This window comes from Zophobas morio, unplaced genomic scaffold (genome assembly GCF_036711695.1).
Source record: "Zophobas morio isolate AGI-343-1 ecotype UQ-CSIRO unplaced genomic scaffold, CSIRO_AGI_Zmor_V1 ptg000131l, whole genome shotgun sequence".
Classification (NCBI taxonomy): domain Eukaryota; kingdom Metazoa; phylum Arthropoda; class Insecta; order Coleoptera; family Tenebrionidae; genus Zophobas; species Zophobas morio.
Genome location: NW_026972236.1, coordinates 227414 through 242740, shown reverse-complemented (window position 1 = coordinate 242740; position 15327 = coordinate 227414). Strand labels below are relative to the sequence as shown.

The following is a 15327-nucleotide window of genomic DNA, read 5'->3' as shown; positions in this document are numbered from 1 at the left end:
GCCTCATTCTTTAACTAAAGTTTTAACCAATTTGTGTGACCCCAAGGCAGAAGGCAAATATATTTATTTATAGTTTTAATTACTCTTTGGAACAGCTCGATTTAAATACGATTTTTTCGGTTATATTATTTTAAGCAACATTTATATTTTTTTAACTTTTCACATTTTTATTAAAATATCTAACACTTTTTTCGACAATAGTTTTCTAAGTCTTTTATAAATAAAATATTTTTTTTCAGTTCAATCCTTGTTGTCTGAAAATGTGAAGGATAGGGAAACCCGTCGTTACCATTTACTTTTTTTAAAAAAAAGTTCATATTTCTGAATTGGTTTAAAATTAAACATTTATAATGTATGACTTATATATAAAAGCGGGGAAGCGCATCTCCAAGGAGAGAAGGTGATAGTAGGCCTCAAAAACTGCCCACGAACTCTATTTCCTAAGAAAATCCGGAACATGTAGCTACTACTAAAAGAATGAATTGAACTATTTTAGATGGAAAGCTCAAAGTATTAAATATGTTGACTCGAGCTCGAGCACTAGAAAGTAAATAAACAAAATTTTGTCACTAGTATTTCCTCTACAATACGAATAGTTCCACTTCTTATTAAAAATTATTTTTTTAAAGATGACTTTTTTTTAATAACTAATTATATTTTAAAAGAATAATGAACTACCTTCTAATATTTTTGTTTTTAAAAAGCTTTTTGTGTCTCCTTGTCAACAAGGTAATATTAAAGGAGTACTCGTGTGAAGGTTTTAACTGCTAGCTGTAATTTTTTATTATCTATAATATATTAGTTAGTTATTTGAAGAATAAATATTTTACATCTAATCTTATAAATACCGCTAGATTTTTAATTAAATATATACTTCATTCATATATTTTTTAAGCCTTCAACACTTTTATAACGCATTGAAGCTTAAAACATATTTTAATTAAGTCTCAATCTTTCTCTTAACCTTTTTTTAAACTCTCTAAAATCTTATTTAGTAAAATTATATCATTAATCTTTTTTAGTAAATGTTTTTGTTTTGGTAAGACCCTGGAGTTTAATTTGCGCCACATTTCGAATTGACTTCGAATCATTCAATGCTAACCTTTAAATATTATTATTAATTATATTTATGTTAATAAAAATGTGATTTATAAATTGTATTTTTAAATATTTTTTTGATTTTTACTATAAATACAAATAAATACTAATATATTAATTATAGACTATTAGCGAACACTGGACTTGAAACTATATAATAAAATGTTTCGTTAAAAATTAATAAAATTTAGTAATTAGTTTATTCATTTTTTAGTAAAAATAAAAAGAGAATTCATAAAAAAATATTATTATTATAATTTATTTATACATTTCGATAAATTTATATATCTTTATTATTTTACTTAGTTAAACTTATATAAATTTACGTTTTACATAATTTTATTTATTTTACTAAATAAAAAGAAATAATTTTCTATATTGAACAAATTTACTTTTAAATTTAATATTCTTTTCTTTCTAAGATATATAAGAAAAGTTTAAATATAATTTAGACATTTTAAATGTTTTAATTATTTTAATATAAATTATTTCTAATATAAAGTTTTTATAGCAAATCAGTTATAATTTTTTTAAATTTTATTGTGTTAAATTAATTTAAATTAATTTTAACTTTTTTTTTTTTTTTACTTTTCTCTATTTTTTATAATTTAACACCCAAGTTTAAAAAATATAGGATTAAATCACTTTCCAACGTTGGAGGATATTATTATTATACGCATACGTACAATTCGTATAATATTAATGCTGTGCAGTAAATTAATTAATAAATATTAAAATTAATTTTTTTTTTGCTTGCGTACCTCAATTTATAGTGATCTTGTTCCCAATTTACTACTTCCATTGGTGATGACTTCTACGGCTTATCCTATTTATTAACTTGTATTTAATTTTTTTTATAAAAAGAAACTCTTAACGGAACTAAATATTTTTAGGGCTCTGCAAAAAACCAAATTTACGGAAATTAAAGCGTTTCGTCATCTTCCTGATTTGCGAGATCTGTAATTCTGCTTTTCGTGTATTTTTATTTTTTTTTAAATATAATTGTATTTTTAATCTTTTTTAATTAACTTTTTTATAACTGAATTAATTTTAAAATTTATAAATAATAATTAAAAAAGTAAATATTAATAAATAAATACGAAAATTATATAATAAATAAAAGAAAAAAATAAAGGAGGAAATAAGTTCAAGTAAATAATATTTATACTAAATAAAAGATTTTATTAATAAATTTTATTATATATTATTAAAATGATAATAATAATAATTTATAATTAAACAATATTTAAGTAAATTTATATAAATTAAATTTTATTATATTTATAACCTATTCTTTTAGTTTTTTTAATTATATATTTTTAAAAATTGCTTCAGACATTTAGCCGAAAATAATATAAAAGGGCTTCACGGTTACATGTTTAAATCTCTCAGTCAGTTGACAAATTTGTACTAATTATTATATTTAAATTTTTTTGTTTAAATTTATATTTGTTTTTTACTGTATATATAGTTTTCTTTTATTATTTTTTATTAAATATTTTTACTGTTATAATAATTTTTTTTACATTTATTATAGTTTTATATAAAATAATATAAATTATATATATATATATATATTTATTATTAATATAACTTTTATTATTTTTAATTTATTATTTAGTATTTTCATTGTTATAAATTTATTTTACGTTTATTATATTCCTTATACTGTATTTCATCTTTAAAGGAATCTTTTTAGCATTGGCATAACTTTAATATATAGAGAAAGTTTTTCAAGGCTTGGAATTTACTAAAAAAAAATGTAAATTTTCTATTCTAAATTTAATCTGATTCACTTTTTCCAATTTTTAATATCGTATATAATTTTAATTTAATTGATTTATAGTTATTTTAATAAAAGTTTTAGTTTAGCTTATTTGTTAACATTTATTTTTCTTTATAATTTACTCTATACTTTAATAGAGATTTAACGTCTATGAGATTTCTGAAATTACTGAATTTAGTTAGAAGGGGCTTCCAACTTTATAATCTCTGTAACTTTTTTTAATAACAATCATTGAAATTTTTAAATTTTCTCTCGTACTTGGCACCTTTCTTCTAACTTGTTAATTCCAGCGGGAGCTTTTTAGCATCTTCCCAATGTATTTAATTTTTGAAAAAAAATTGTTTCGTTTCGTAAAAATAATTTAGTCAAACTAATTTTTTAAGGGATTAAAATTATAATTCGATAACTTTCTTTCCGCTCGAGCTTTCTTGCTTCCTTTGGTTTGCAGAACTGATAATTTTTAATTTTTTCAATTTTAATTTTTTTAAAAAGCAATTAACACTAATTACAAATTTCTTACGCCATTTGCACAATTTCGCTGTTGTGCTGTAGTGAACCTTATAGTTTGCCTACGTTCTAAATTCCTTGTATATTCACAATTTTTAAAGTGCACTTTTGAAGATAAAGTTGTGACTTACGAGAAAAAATTGCCATAACTCTTATTCAGGAGGAAAACTTTATAAAGAAATTATTGATCCATTTGAATCCGAAAAAAAATTTCAATTAGATAGATTTTTAAACCTTTTGCCTAAAAAGCCAGAAAGTAGTTCTGAATTGTCCTGCGCTTTGCACGGATTTATTAATGGTGTTGAGTTTTATTGAAGGAAACGGTTTCACTGTTGCACTGATTGCTTACATTTTCATCTAAAAAATTCAATTTTCCTGCTTCTTTATAGTATAAGTTCAAAAAAAAGTTTTTATTAGTTTTTATTTTATTTCATTTTCCAAAGAAAAAGTATAACCATAGTAGAACTTTTTAATTATGAAAAAAAAGGATGGATCACTGTTTTGCAGTTTAGTATTTAATCAAATTACAAAATTTATAAAAAAAAAGTATAAATCACTATTTTGTACAGGAGATAATATTTAGCGTTTTAGTAGAATATATAATATTTCCACTACATTTTATATTTTAATTAACACCAGCTACAAGAGCGGAGGATGCTAATTTTTATAACAATTTCTAGAAAAAGTAAACATAGTATAGCGGGGCTATTCGCATTTACTATACAAGTACTACACCTTTTAATTAACATTTTTAGCCCCATTCTTTTGTTAAGAAAAAGTTCTCTTTGGTGTAATTACCTTAGTTTTTCCTATAGAAGAATTGATTATTCTTTTCTTTCGTTTTATGGGATTAATTAGTAATTTTGTTTCTTTTTTGAATAGTTATTTATAGTAATCGAGTTAGTCCTAACGGTTAGGAACCTTATTTATATACCGCAAAAGAAGTTTAAGAAAGAGCATAACTCTTTCACCTGTTTTAGCCGTAATAGTTAACAACTTTATTTTCTTTTTGCAAAGAAGTTTAAGAAGAGCATGACTCTTATGAAACCTTTAAACACCATCTTCGAATATCATAAACAATCTTAATTATAATTATTTCATCTCTTTTTAATATAAAGTCGGAAAACGCTTACTTATAGCGCAAGTATATTTTTTTCTAATATTAAAATAAGCAGGCTTGTTTGTATAGTTCTAAGCGAGATCTTTCAAGTTGAAATATATATATTTCTGGCTTTTACTCCGGCTTTATTGTAAGCCTAAACCTAAAGAAGTTAGCAATAGCTAAAAAAATTCACTCAATAGTATTAATAAAATAAAAAAAAATCGTCTTAACTCTTTTGTTGTATACTATATATAAACTAATAATTATGATTAAAATGGTAAGGGTAATCATATTATTTTAAATACCAAAGAATATTACCAAAGAGTATCACCTACGATTATCAAATTTTTATAAATTCTATAGTATCTTATTGTTTATAAGAAATTTATAATAATTTTACCTTCGTTTATTATAAAAAAATTCTTCATTAAAAAAAATAACGATCTTTAAAGTTCATTATAAAAAAAAACTTTTTAAGCGCCGAGATTTTTAACATTTAAAAATTGAAATTTATTATTTTCTATATTACTTATTTCTATTTATTATGCTTCATCTTAACGTTGGCAATTATAGAATTCTAATAAACTTTAAACGTTATACAAAGCTCCTTACGTTTTACTATCAATACTTAAAGAGTAGTTAGCATAGCAGAATTTCAAGCTTTTCAATATACTATTTAAGTAACTCAAACCTAGAAATGTTTATAAGGGTAATACCACTTTAATTACTTGTGTAAACTATATTATATATCTTTTTTTACATTTTTCTAATATATATACTTTTTATCACTTTTTGTGGTAGTGTACAAATAACTTTTTCAACAGATAAACCAATTAGCTCCTTAAATTGGGCGTTTTTTTGGTCTCAGCCAATTATCGGGGGTTATAATCCTTTTTATTCAATGACTTTTAGCGTTAGCGTGTTTCCCACCACTAGCCCTGACGGCTGACGATTTTTTGGCTGATAGCTCGAAAAGCGTTTTGAAAGCATGTGGACTTTAAATAGAATTCTTTATATAGGTTTTAGCTGAACGTTATTATTATTATTATTAAACTATTAATAAAATATATAAAATATACTAACTTATGTTTGTAATTAAAAGTTTTATAACAAATTTTTGTTTGTAAAAAGGAATTAAACTACCACAAAATAAATTTAACGTACCATTAAAATTTTTTTTTGTAAAGTCAAATAATTAAAAAATTTCATAAAAATAAATGGCTAGTAAAAATTGATTAAAAACCAAAAAAGAATATAGTAATAAATTTTTATTTGAAAAATATTTCTTAAAAATTTCTAAAAAATAAAATCTTGTATAAATAATTAGTAATATTAGTTTTTGGAATTTTCTGACATCAAGCATCTTTTCTTTTGAACTATTTAATGGAAATGTAAACGGACGGCTGCATAACTAAGCAGTTGTATTTAATAATGTTTTATATGTTTATACATCTTTTTTTAACACCCACAACAAGCAATAACGAATTTCATTTAAAGCAAGTATATATAACAACTTTAATTTTATTAAGCCAAGAAAAAATTATAAATAGTTACTTTAAATGTTATAAAAGCACAGTAAAAAGTAAAAGTTAAGTTTACATATAAGTTAGTACAAGCACAGTATAAGGGAATTACCCCATCTGGAAATATAAATTTTAAAAAGAATTATGATAATATAAAATCAAAGACAGACTTAGGTAAATACGAACTAACAAAAAATAAGTTAGATAAATAATTAATTAGGGAATAAATTTAAAAAAAGTTGAAAATATTACGCTTTATAGATTTTAATAGATGGTACTATAATTTTTGAAGGAATTATCAAACTATCAAATAATGTAATATATAAAAAATTTAGTTTTAATCCTTAATTATAATAATTTTATCTTTTACTTTTAATTTTTTTATAATTATTAAAAATCATTTTATTAGATAAATAAAAGGATCTACAAAATTATAAATAGTATTAGTCCACTCGTAGTTCCGTCCTTTACTAGAACGAAACTAACTAAAATTTCCACTTCTAGTTATTTGATTTATTCTTCATAAATAATCAAAGTTTTTTTCTTCAAAATATATATAGTAAATTTAAAAGAATTTTAGTCTGACTCGTTAAAAGTACTTAGACTGAGAAATTATTATAAATTTTAAAGGAATTAAAACTTAAAGTTTTTGAGTTAAGCCGTGTTTAATATTAAAGTCACAAAACAGAGTTATAAAGCTATTCACCATTAAAAATCTCATGTAAATTCAAACTTTTTAAAATTAAAGGTAATTTACGAAAGCAATAATATAAGACCTTAAGTTGTACAGACTAAAAGTACTTAACAAACTTAAGTTTATAATCTATTTTTATTTTTTGGCCAGGTAGGCGCTTAGATAAAAAGGAGAAAAGTTATTATAATAATAATAAGTTTTTTTACGTTTATAATATATTATAAAGTATAAACTTAGACTATACCTAGAAGAAAATATTATTTGTTTTAACTTGAACTATTTTGGTAAAGTTTTTGTTAACACCATCTAAACAAAAAAAAATCGAGAAAAAGGAAAAAAGTAAAATTCACCTCAAACCACTTTTTTCTCCACGTTTACACTTATATGAACATGAGATTTCGTTATAGTTAAATTAGTACCACAGTTTCGTAACGACTATTGTTGCACATTCTTCTAGAAGGTAACATACTAGATTAGTTAAAAGCAAAAAAAATTGCAGCCATTTATCTAGCAGATAGTTTTGAAAGTTTGTTCTCTGTCTTATAGGTTAGTATATAATATATTTGAAAAGGTCGTCGATATTTCGATAAAACCAATGATAAAGAATAATATTATTTGAACTTTTATTAGAGAAACTGATGTAAACTAATTTTTATACTAAGCGCTTAAAATTACCACTTGGCATCAATAATAAGCAATTATTTTGTTGAAACCTTTAACGTACGTTGAGTTTTTAAAAAATATAGTTCGTATAAACTTACTCCCGAGCCCCAGAAGAAGTATTACTTTCTCTAATATAAAAAAAATGAGAAAAAAGGTAAAACAATGAACTTTTCTTTTCTCTCCCCCTTTTAAAAATACATAACAATACAATAAATATCTCCTTTTGCAGTTTCTACGTTAAACCAGGTGTGACTCTGTTCACCACTAAAGGGGCCACTGAAGAGATCCTATAAAATATCACGAATTAGTTTAGAAAAAAGATTAAGGATTGGTGGTAAGTTCAGGCCCAAAACTTGGCTACTTGCAACTCTATTTGCAGTAGGTACCTGGAATCTTTTTTTTTTTAATCTATACTTGAGGTTGATAGTGAAAATAAGGGTTAATTTATATAAATATACTTTGTTTTTTGACAACTTAAACTATTAAAGGAGAGAGCTAGATGTACATCAAAATTTCCTTAGTAAACTTTTATATTTTAATAGATACATTAAAATAAGGTACGCCCTGAAGGGAAAATTTATTACAGGAAACACTTACATATATATAATCTGCGCAAGCTACAGTAGATTGTTCTTTGGTTAGTTTTTATATATTGCTTCTTAAAAGCAGTAAAACATGTTGTAGATATTACATTTTTGTTAAAAAAATGAAACTAAAGTTTACTTTAAGTCATTCCTAAAATTGATTTTAACTAGAGTAACCACACTATTATTATTTTAACTTTAAACATAAATGGATAACTGTTAGTTTGATTGTTTGAAGTTCAAAGAACAATATACTTAAAGATTTTTTACTCCTAGCTGTTAATAGGGGTTTACATTAATGAAAGTATATTGAGTATATGTAATCTACTTTTAACTTTATTAAACATTTTTTAACTTAGCTGCTTTTAGGATGAGAGAACTTATTTTGTATAAAATAAAAACAAAGCCCTGGTTCTGCAAAAACAACTTATAATGAGCCGAGCAACCAGATCCATTGGAGATTGGGAATGCGTAAAGAGAATTGGGGAGGGATCCTTTGGAGATGTTTTCGTAGGAAAACATAACAAATCTGGAAAATTGGTAAGTTTTAATAGTCTAAAGTAGAAAAACCTGACTTTTTTAAATATTCTTTTGGAAACGAAGGCGGCTATTAAAGTTATAGATACCTCCAAATGGGAAGAAAAATCGAAAACGAGAAGAACTAAGCTGTTAAAGAGAGAAATTCGTTTCAGTCGTTTGCTTTACCATCCCAACGTACTTGACTATTAAGATGACTTAAATTATTGATTAACTTAGAGGTGCTTTTGTTAAAAAGATTATTAAAATGATTGATACGATGGTCCAAGGCCCTAAAGTTTTACTAATTTTAGAGCATATCCCTGGAGGTTATTTAAGAGAAATTTTTGTTGATTCTTGATTGTTTTTAACCAATTTATCAGGAGATTCTAGAGGCTTATATTGATAGTCAAGAAAATCGTAAAGTCGATGAAGATATTTGTCGCCTCTTATTTCGTCAAATAGTTGATTATTAATCAATTCCAAACAAAAAAGTTAGTTCTTACTTCAAAAATTAGGTTTCCGGGGTTGACTACTTGCACAAAAACTCAATTATTCACCGGTAAGAGCGCAATGTTTCCGTTAAAAACTTTTTAATCAATTATTTTTTAAATTTTAGAGATATTAAACCGGCCAACATTATGCTTGATGAAACTCACACAATACCAAAGTTAATAGATTTCGGGTTGTAAAACATCTGTACGATTTAAATACTCTTTAGACTTTTTACTAAATTATAAACTATAAAAAAAAAATTTAATTAAAACTTTTGTACTCTGAGATTTATAGTATTTTCTCTTTTTTTCCCTTACAAACAAGTTTTACAAATGCTTATGATGAAAACAAAGCAATGTACTCGTTTCTGGGCTCTCCGCATTATGCGGCCCCTGAATTACTAAAGGGCATAAAATACGACGGCCCAAAAGTAACTAACTCATTATTTTTTTCCAGATGTTTTATTTATTTATTAATATTATTGTCAATAAGGTAGACATATGGTCCTTGGGAGTAACTCTTTACACGATGCTCACGGGAATGCTGCCCTTTCAAGCTGCAAACTTAGAAAAACTTATTAGTACACATAATCAAAGCGCAAGTAAGTCACTTACGTAATTGGCCACCTCCAATTGGATAGTATAATTATGTTGCCACCAATCAAACATTTTTTTTTCCTTTAGTAAATATAATATACTGAACTGTTCACTAACAGTGTACAGTGCCCGAGTACGTTCCAACTGGAGCAAGCGACTTGATAAAAAAGATGATTGTTCGTGATACAGAGAAACGTATAAGTATGGAAGGCGTGCGCCATCACTATTGGGTCATGGAAGGTCACGCGGAACCGCCAGTGGACCTGGCCATTCCCAGAGAGACGCCAATACACAACATCGATAGAGAAGTAAGAAATAAAAACCTTCCGGCACCCGACATAATTATATATAATATTAGGAAACTTTACTTATTGTGCTTTTATTTATCTTTTTTATTATTGATTTTTTTTAACTAACAAAATTCATATAAAGACTTTATTATACTTTTATTAATATATTATTAAATTTATAAATATATAGTGTATTAATAAAAACGGTTTACCTTCCAGTTATATTGTTTGTATCAGTGTTAAAACAAAAATGTTTAATATTAAGAAATTAAATATTTAATATTTATATAAAAGTTTATAATATAAATTAATAGTAAAAAAATAAGTTAGAAATATATAAAAATTGGTAGTTTACTAACTCATATTTAAAAATAACAAATTTTTTTAAAAAATAATGATTCTGATACTCAATACGCCGCATAACTACTTAAAGGCAAGCAAAATATACTTTTCATTTTTTTTTTGATAATAAAAGTCGTTTAAAAGTGGTCTGTTCTTTGGAAAAAACATCCAGATTATTTTTTTTTTGTAAAATAATTTGTTAGTTACCTTATAAATTTACAAAGTCTTAATATTGTTTTTATTATTTTATTTAACGAAAATAGTACAAAACTACTAAACCATATATAATCATAGAAAAAACTTGTGTACCTAAAAAGTTTTTTATAAAGATTACTAAAACTAGATAAATTTACTATTTATAGTTTATAGTTACACAATTAATATTATTTATACATGATGTTAAATAGTACAAATATGTAACAACTATATATATTGGAAAAAAAGGAAAGATACACACATTAACTTTAATAAATAAGTAAAACATAAACTTACCATCTCCCTAAATTTTAATAAGGAATAAATTTATATATAATCATCACTTAAAAAAAAAACAATTTCTTAACGCATTAACTGTTTTTATAGCTCGTATGAAGTAAAGGCACATTAAGGGTTAAGCCGAGGGCAACTTGTTTCTATAAAAGTTCACATGTCCTCGCTCTTTTTCCTTTTAATAAAAAAAAAAAGCGAGTCGTTGCATCTATAAACTTTTATAACAATAACCTCCACTTAACCTTCAGTTATGCTGCGAAAGTTTACTATTTATCATCATTACTTTACTTTATATTAATAAATTTTACTCTTTTTCCTAGAATTTTTTTATAGGTTCTTTGTGTTTTTTTTTAGAAAAAGCATTAATAAAAAATTTTATAGTTTTTCTGAACAAAATTATAATTATTATATTACTTTATTACAAAAAGATTTACTCCCTTTTTCAAAAATTCTTATTCTCATAAATTTTTAAAAGTTAAAATGTTTATAAAAAAAATTTTTTTTTTAGTTTTTCAGATAGTATCCTTTAATAAAACTGACAACTTTCTGTAAACTAAATTATAAAAATTAATTTTTATTTAATAGTTCCTTTATATTTTCTATAACAGGTTTTCAATGCTTTAAAAGATTTTGATTTCAATGATGAAGAGTTGAACTTCCGGGCTTTAAAAGTAAATTAAATATTTACTTTTACTAAACTTCTTATAAAATAAATGTTTTTAAATTTTATATATAATAAAAGTTTTAAGAGTACTTTTTTTTTAAATTAACTTTTTTTTTACAGTAAAGAGAACTTATTATAACAAAACTTACGCTAGTAGAATTAACGCATGTCTTCTACTTATTTTTTGCTATAATAATAAACTTTACTATAATATTATTTCTTTTTTTTTATTTTTATAATAAAAGTATATAAAGTTTTTAAAACAACTTTTTTTAAAGGCCGCTTCTCCAAGCAAAATAAAAAATGTTTATTGCTTACTTGTTGAGGCTCGAAACAGAAAAGAAGCTGAAAAACTCAACGGTTTAACTTTTAATTTATTTATACTTATATAATAATATAAACCTTTCCTTCAGTTATTTTTAAAACTTATTATAAGATTATACATAAAAGTTATTAAGTACATATATATATTTTTATTAAAAAGCTTTAATATAATAAAATTTTTCATATCTTTTATATAAGCGATGTATATATTTCAACTATTGTTATTGAGTATAATATTATAATTTAATATTATTAACTTTCTATTAAAAATTTTATTCTTAAGAATATATTATATATATTAACTTTTAATAAATTATACTAAAAGTTTTTAAAAATTAACTGTTTAATATTTCTAATTATTTTTGCATATTATTTATTTATCATTCGCTTAAGCAAAACTTAAATATTGGAAATTTAACATTTAATATAAGAATTGATAATAATGAATTCTTATATTTTTATAAATTATTAATATCAGATAATAATAGAAAATAGACTTTTTATCATATTAATGTATATATTTTTTAGTTTTGATGTCTATAATAAACTTTTCGTATATAATCAAATTTTACTTATTACATTACTTAAATCCCTTGTTATTCAAAAATTCATACTACCTTCAATATATATTTCACAAAAATTTTATTCTTCAACGATTTCGAGTTTTTAATTTTCGAATGTTTAAATTTTTATAATAATTTATATTTCTATTTTAATAAATTTTATTTTTTATTTAATTATATAATTTTAAATATAATCTTATTAATATTATTTTATTCAAAAGTAATATTAAGTTAAATAATTATTATAATAAAAGTACTAACAAAAATGAAAAAAACTTTTGTTACTTTTTTTTTAAATACTTTTATTCGCAACGATTTTAATATATCAGCTTACACCATGCAAAATTAACATATATATATATATATAAAGGTTTAATTTAATAATTAAGCAAAAAAGAAAATTCTGCAATGCCTGTAAATTTTAATTACTAAATTAATATTACATTAAATAAATTATTTAAAAAAAACGTAATAATATTTAATTATTGTTCGTTAAATTTTACTATATAAAAAAATATTAGCAAATTTAGTTGATCTATTATAATTTTCAAACAAGAAATTAATATATATTAACTATACTATTATTATCTATTTATAAAACTTAAAAAAGTCTTAAAAGATAATTAACTCTAAAAGTAAATAATATTTTTAAAAAAAAATTAAATTCATATTATATAAACAACTTTGCAAAAAAAGATGTGGGCTTCAATTACTTAAAGTTATTACATTGGTATATATAATGTTAATGCCATGAAAACAGGATATATATAAACAAGTATTTTACTATTGAACCAAAAGCTATGAGGACTCAAGAGCGTTTTCCTTAAATTTTTTTTTCGGAAGATTTTATAATAACTCTAAATTAACTAAAAAATAAAAATATCTTAATCATGATAACTTTAATTAAAATAGATAATAAAAATTAAAATCGTTTACTTTTAAAAAATTAAACAAGTTTTTAGTAACCAAAAGAAGTAACATACACAGCAAAGATCCCCATAAAAAAACGTTAAGCAAATCACAAGAAACTTAAAGCCTATAACTGATGCTTTAATAGAAATAAGCGTTATAAGCGCTACAAAAAAATGTTTTTACATCACAAAAGTACACACATTCACAAAAATATAAATCGTTTTTATAACAATTACTGATGTCTCTTTGGTAAATTTATTACTTAAAAAAATTATTTTATTGTAAAAAAACAAAGTTTCCTGGAGTTTTTAAAGTTAATATTGATAAAGCAAATAATTTTAAGTACGTCTCAAGTTATATTAGGAGCTACAAAATTCGGCGGACTTATAGTTTACGCGCGCCAAGTGAGCGCCAAAAAGGAAGTAAAAAAATTATGAATGTTGGTTTTTATAATCTTATATGAAAAGCGCCAAGTGAAAAAAAATATATTCTAAAGTTTTCGATTTTAAAAGTAAATATATCCATATTAAACAACGTAAATTTCCTCCTTTAGCAATAATAAACAAAACGAGAAAAGATCTAAAAAAGTATGGAAGTTATTTTTAAGTCGAAATTATACATATAGAAAAGAAAAAAAGTATAAAAATACAACACAATAATGAAAGCAAACTAAATAAAACTATAAAGGACTTTATACTGCTACAATAATTATAAAAGGGAGTAAAAAATTGCTATTCTAAAATTTGAAAAATAAGGAATTCTTTTTTAATATTAGATTTACATGGTGAAATACATTATTTAAATATTTACCTTTTTTAGAACAGTTTTTGAAATTAAATAATCTATAAATAATATTTATGCTTTAATATATAATTAATCTAAAGTATGTAAACATAAAGCACATTCTCTTTAAAGATAAAAACTTTTTTCCTTTAAAGTTTCATAAAAAAAAAAAATACTGAAGCTTAAAAACCCAAAAATATATCGAAAAATAAAATTTTCTTAAAAAAATTAAATATTAACTTTAAATGTTAATAAATGAAGTTCGCTAATATAATTTGCAGTGTTTAAAATTAAAATTTGTAAATTAAATATAAAACATCAATAGTATTTTATATTTAATCCATTGATGTAATTTATTAAAATTAAATAATTAAACAAATTAAATAAAGGTAGCCAATCAAGCCAAGCGGTAATATTTCTATTCAAAACAAACATTTGGTTAAGTATTATTGCTTTCACAATCTTAAATAATAATAATAAAAATTTGCAAGCCACACTCTCCAACATCAGCTTAATTAAACATAAACTTTAAATGTAATATAAATTAAAAAAAAACTATATATAAACTTAGACCAGCTCTATTTATATCAAAAAATTAAATTTAGAAATTATAGTTATTTTCAAATTTTTATATGCCACAGAAAAAGAAACTGCAACACGCCAAATCAAAAAAGAGTCTATCAAAAAAAACACTCCTCCCAGGAAACCTTTGCCTCGAACAAGATCTACAGAGTTTCCCCACGATAAAAAAGTTTATACGGAATTTGATAGGAGGAGCAGTATGAATCCTTATAAGGGTCATCCAGATCATCATAAAGAGAGAAAAACGGGATTTCAAGGAATGGTGAAAGCAATATTCTCGCCTTTCCACAAGAAAAAAAATATTTAACTCAAACTCTTTGTGATAAATGAACTTTTAAGCATAATAAAAGTAGACAAAAATTATAAAAAGCAATAGATTTTTTGCACAAGTATACGTTAAAAGAAATTTAAAACAAAATATAATGTGCTAACTATAAGACTTATAACAAGAGAAAAACTTATTATGGTCGTAAGTCTAGCAGAGAATTTAAATGCAAACGGGAATAGTTTTAAAAAAAAAAATTAAAAAGTAAATTTCAAATAACAACTTAATTAGATCAAAAGCTGTGGTATTCAACAATATAAATATAAAGTATTTACCAATAACGTAAATAAAGTATCAAAATATCTATTTATAAGATAAAATAAAATAACAAAAATACTAACAAAAAATAAATATAACAAGTCAATTAACTATACTGTCTACAGAGTTAAGAATCCAAAAGTAATTTTTTGAATGCAGTTTTTATTCATAATTTACAGTTTCTTCAAACGAGAAATATATCAAAAGAATTAGAAATAAAACTATTTGATA

At 23.0% G+C, this 15327-nt stretch overlaps 1 protein-coding gene and 2 long non-coding RNA genes across 4 annotated transcripts; all 3 read left to right on the top strand.

Moving 5' to 3' along the window:
• The first annotated feature begins 1815 nt into the window (after positions 1 to 1815).
• On the top strand, positions 1816 to 2859 carry LOC135145146 (uncharacterized). Its single transcript, XR_010283347.1, has 4 exons — positions 1816 to 1938; positions 1992 to 2057; positions 2434 to 2505; positions 2786 to 2859. It is a non-coding gene; the product is annotated as an uncharacterized LOC135145146 (long non-coding RNA).
• Positions 2860 to 7924: 5065 nt separating this feature from the next.
• On the top strand, positions 7925 to 8810 carry LOC135145139 (uncharacterized). 2 transcript variants are annotated; one of them, XR_010283341.1, is made up of 4 exons: positions 7925 to 8010; positions 8317 to 8497; positions 8561 to 8671; positions 8733 to 8810. It is a non-coding gene; the product is annotated as an uncharacterized LOC135145139 (long non-coding RNA). The 2 variants fall into 2 exon arrangements; XR_010283342.1 differs by having other exon boundaries at positions 7952 to 8010; positions 8327 to 8497.
• A 57-nt stretch (positions 8811 to 8867) lies between these two features.
• LOC135145198 (serine/threonine-protein kinase MARK2-like) lies at positions 8868 to 11709 on the top strand. The gene is made up of 8 exons (XM_064077310.1): positions 8868 to 8937; positions 8992 to 9035; positions 9093 to 9158; positions 9293 to 9398; positions 9461 to 9569; positions 9684 to 9872; positions 11294 to 11356; positions 11628 to 11709. Exons 3-6 carry the CDS (start codon positions 9115 to 9117, stop codon positions 9746 to 9748), a joined length of 324 nt encoding a protein of 107 aa, XP_063933380.1. The 5' UTR covers positions 8868 to 8937; positions 8992 to 9035; positions 9093 to 9114; the 3' UTR covers positions 9749 to 9872; positions 11294 to 11356; positions 11628 to 11709.
• Positions 11710 to 15327: the final 3618 nt, after the last annotated feature.

Bases quoted from the DNA above. Each gene is read 5' to 3' on its own strand.
- LOC135145198 (XM_064077310.1), top strand. From the start codon at position 9,115: ATGCTTGATGAAACTCACACAATACCAAAGTTAATAGATTTCGG. The intron at 9,159-9,292 runs GTTGTAAAACAT...CTTACAAACAAG, and splicing joins CCAAAGTTAATAGATTTCGG to TTTTACAAATGCTTATGATG. The intron at 9,399-9,460 runs GTAACTAACTCA...ATTGTCAATAAG, and splicing joins TAAAATACGACGGCCCAAAA to GTAGACATATGGTCCTTGGG.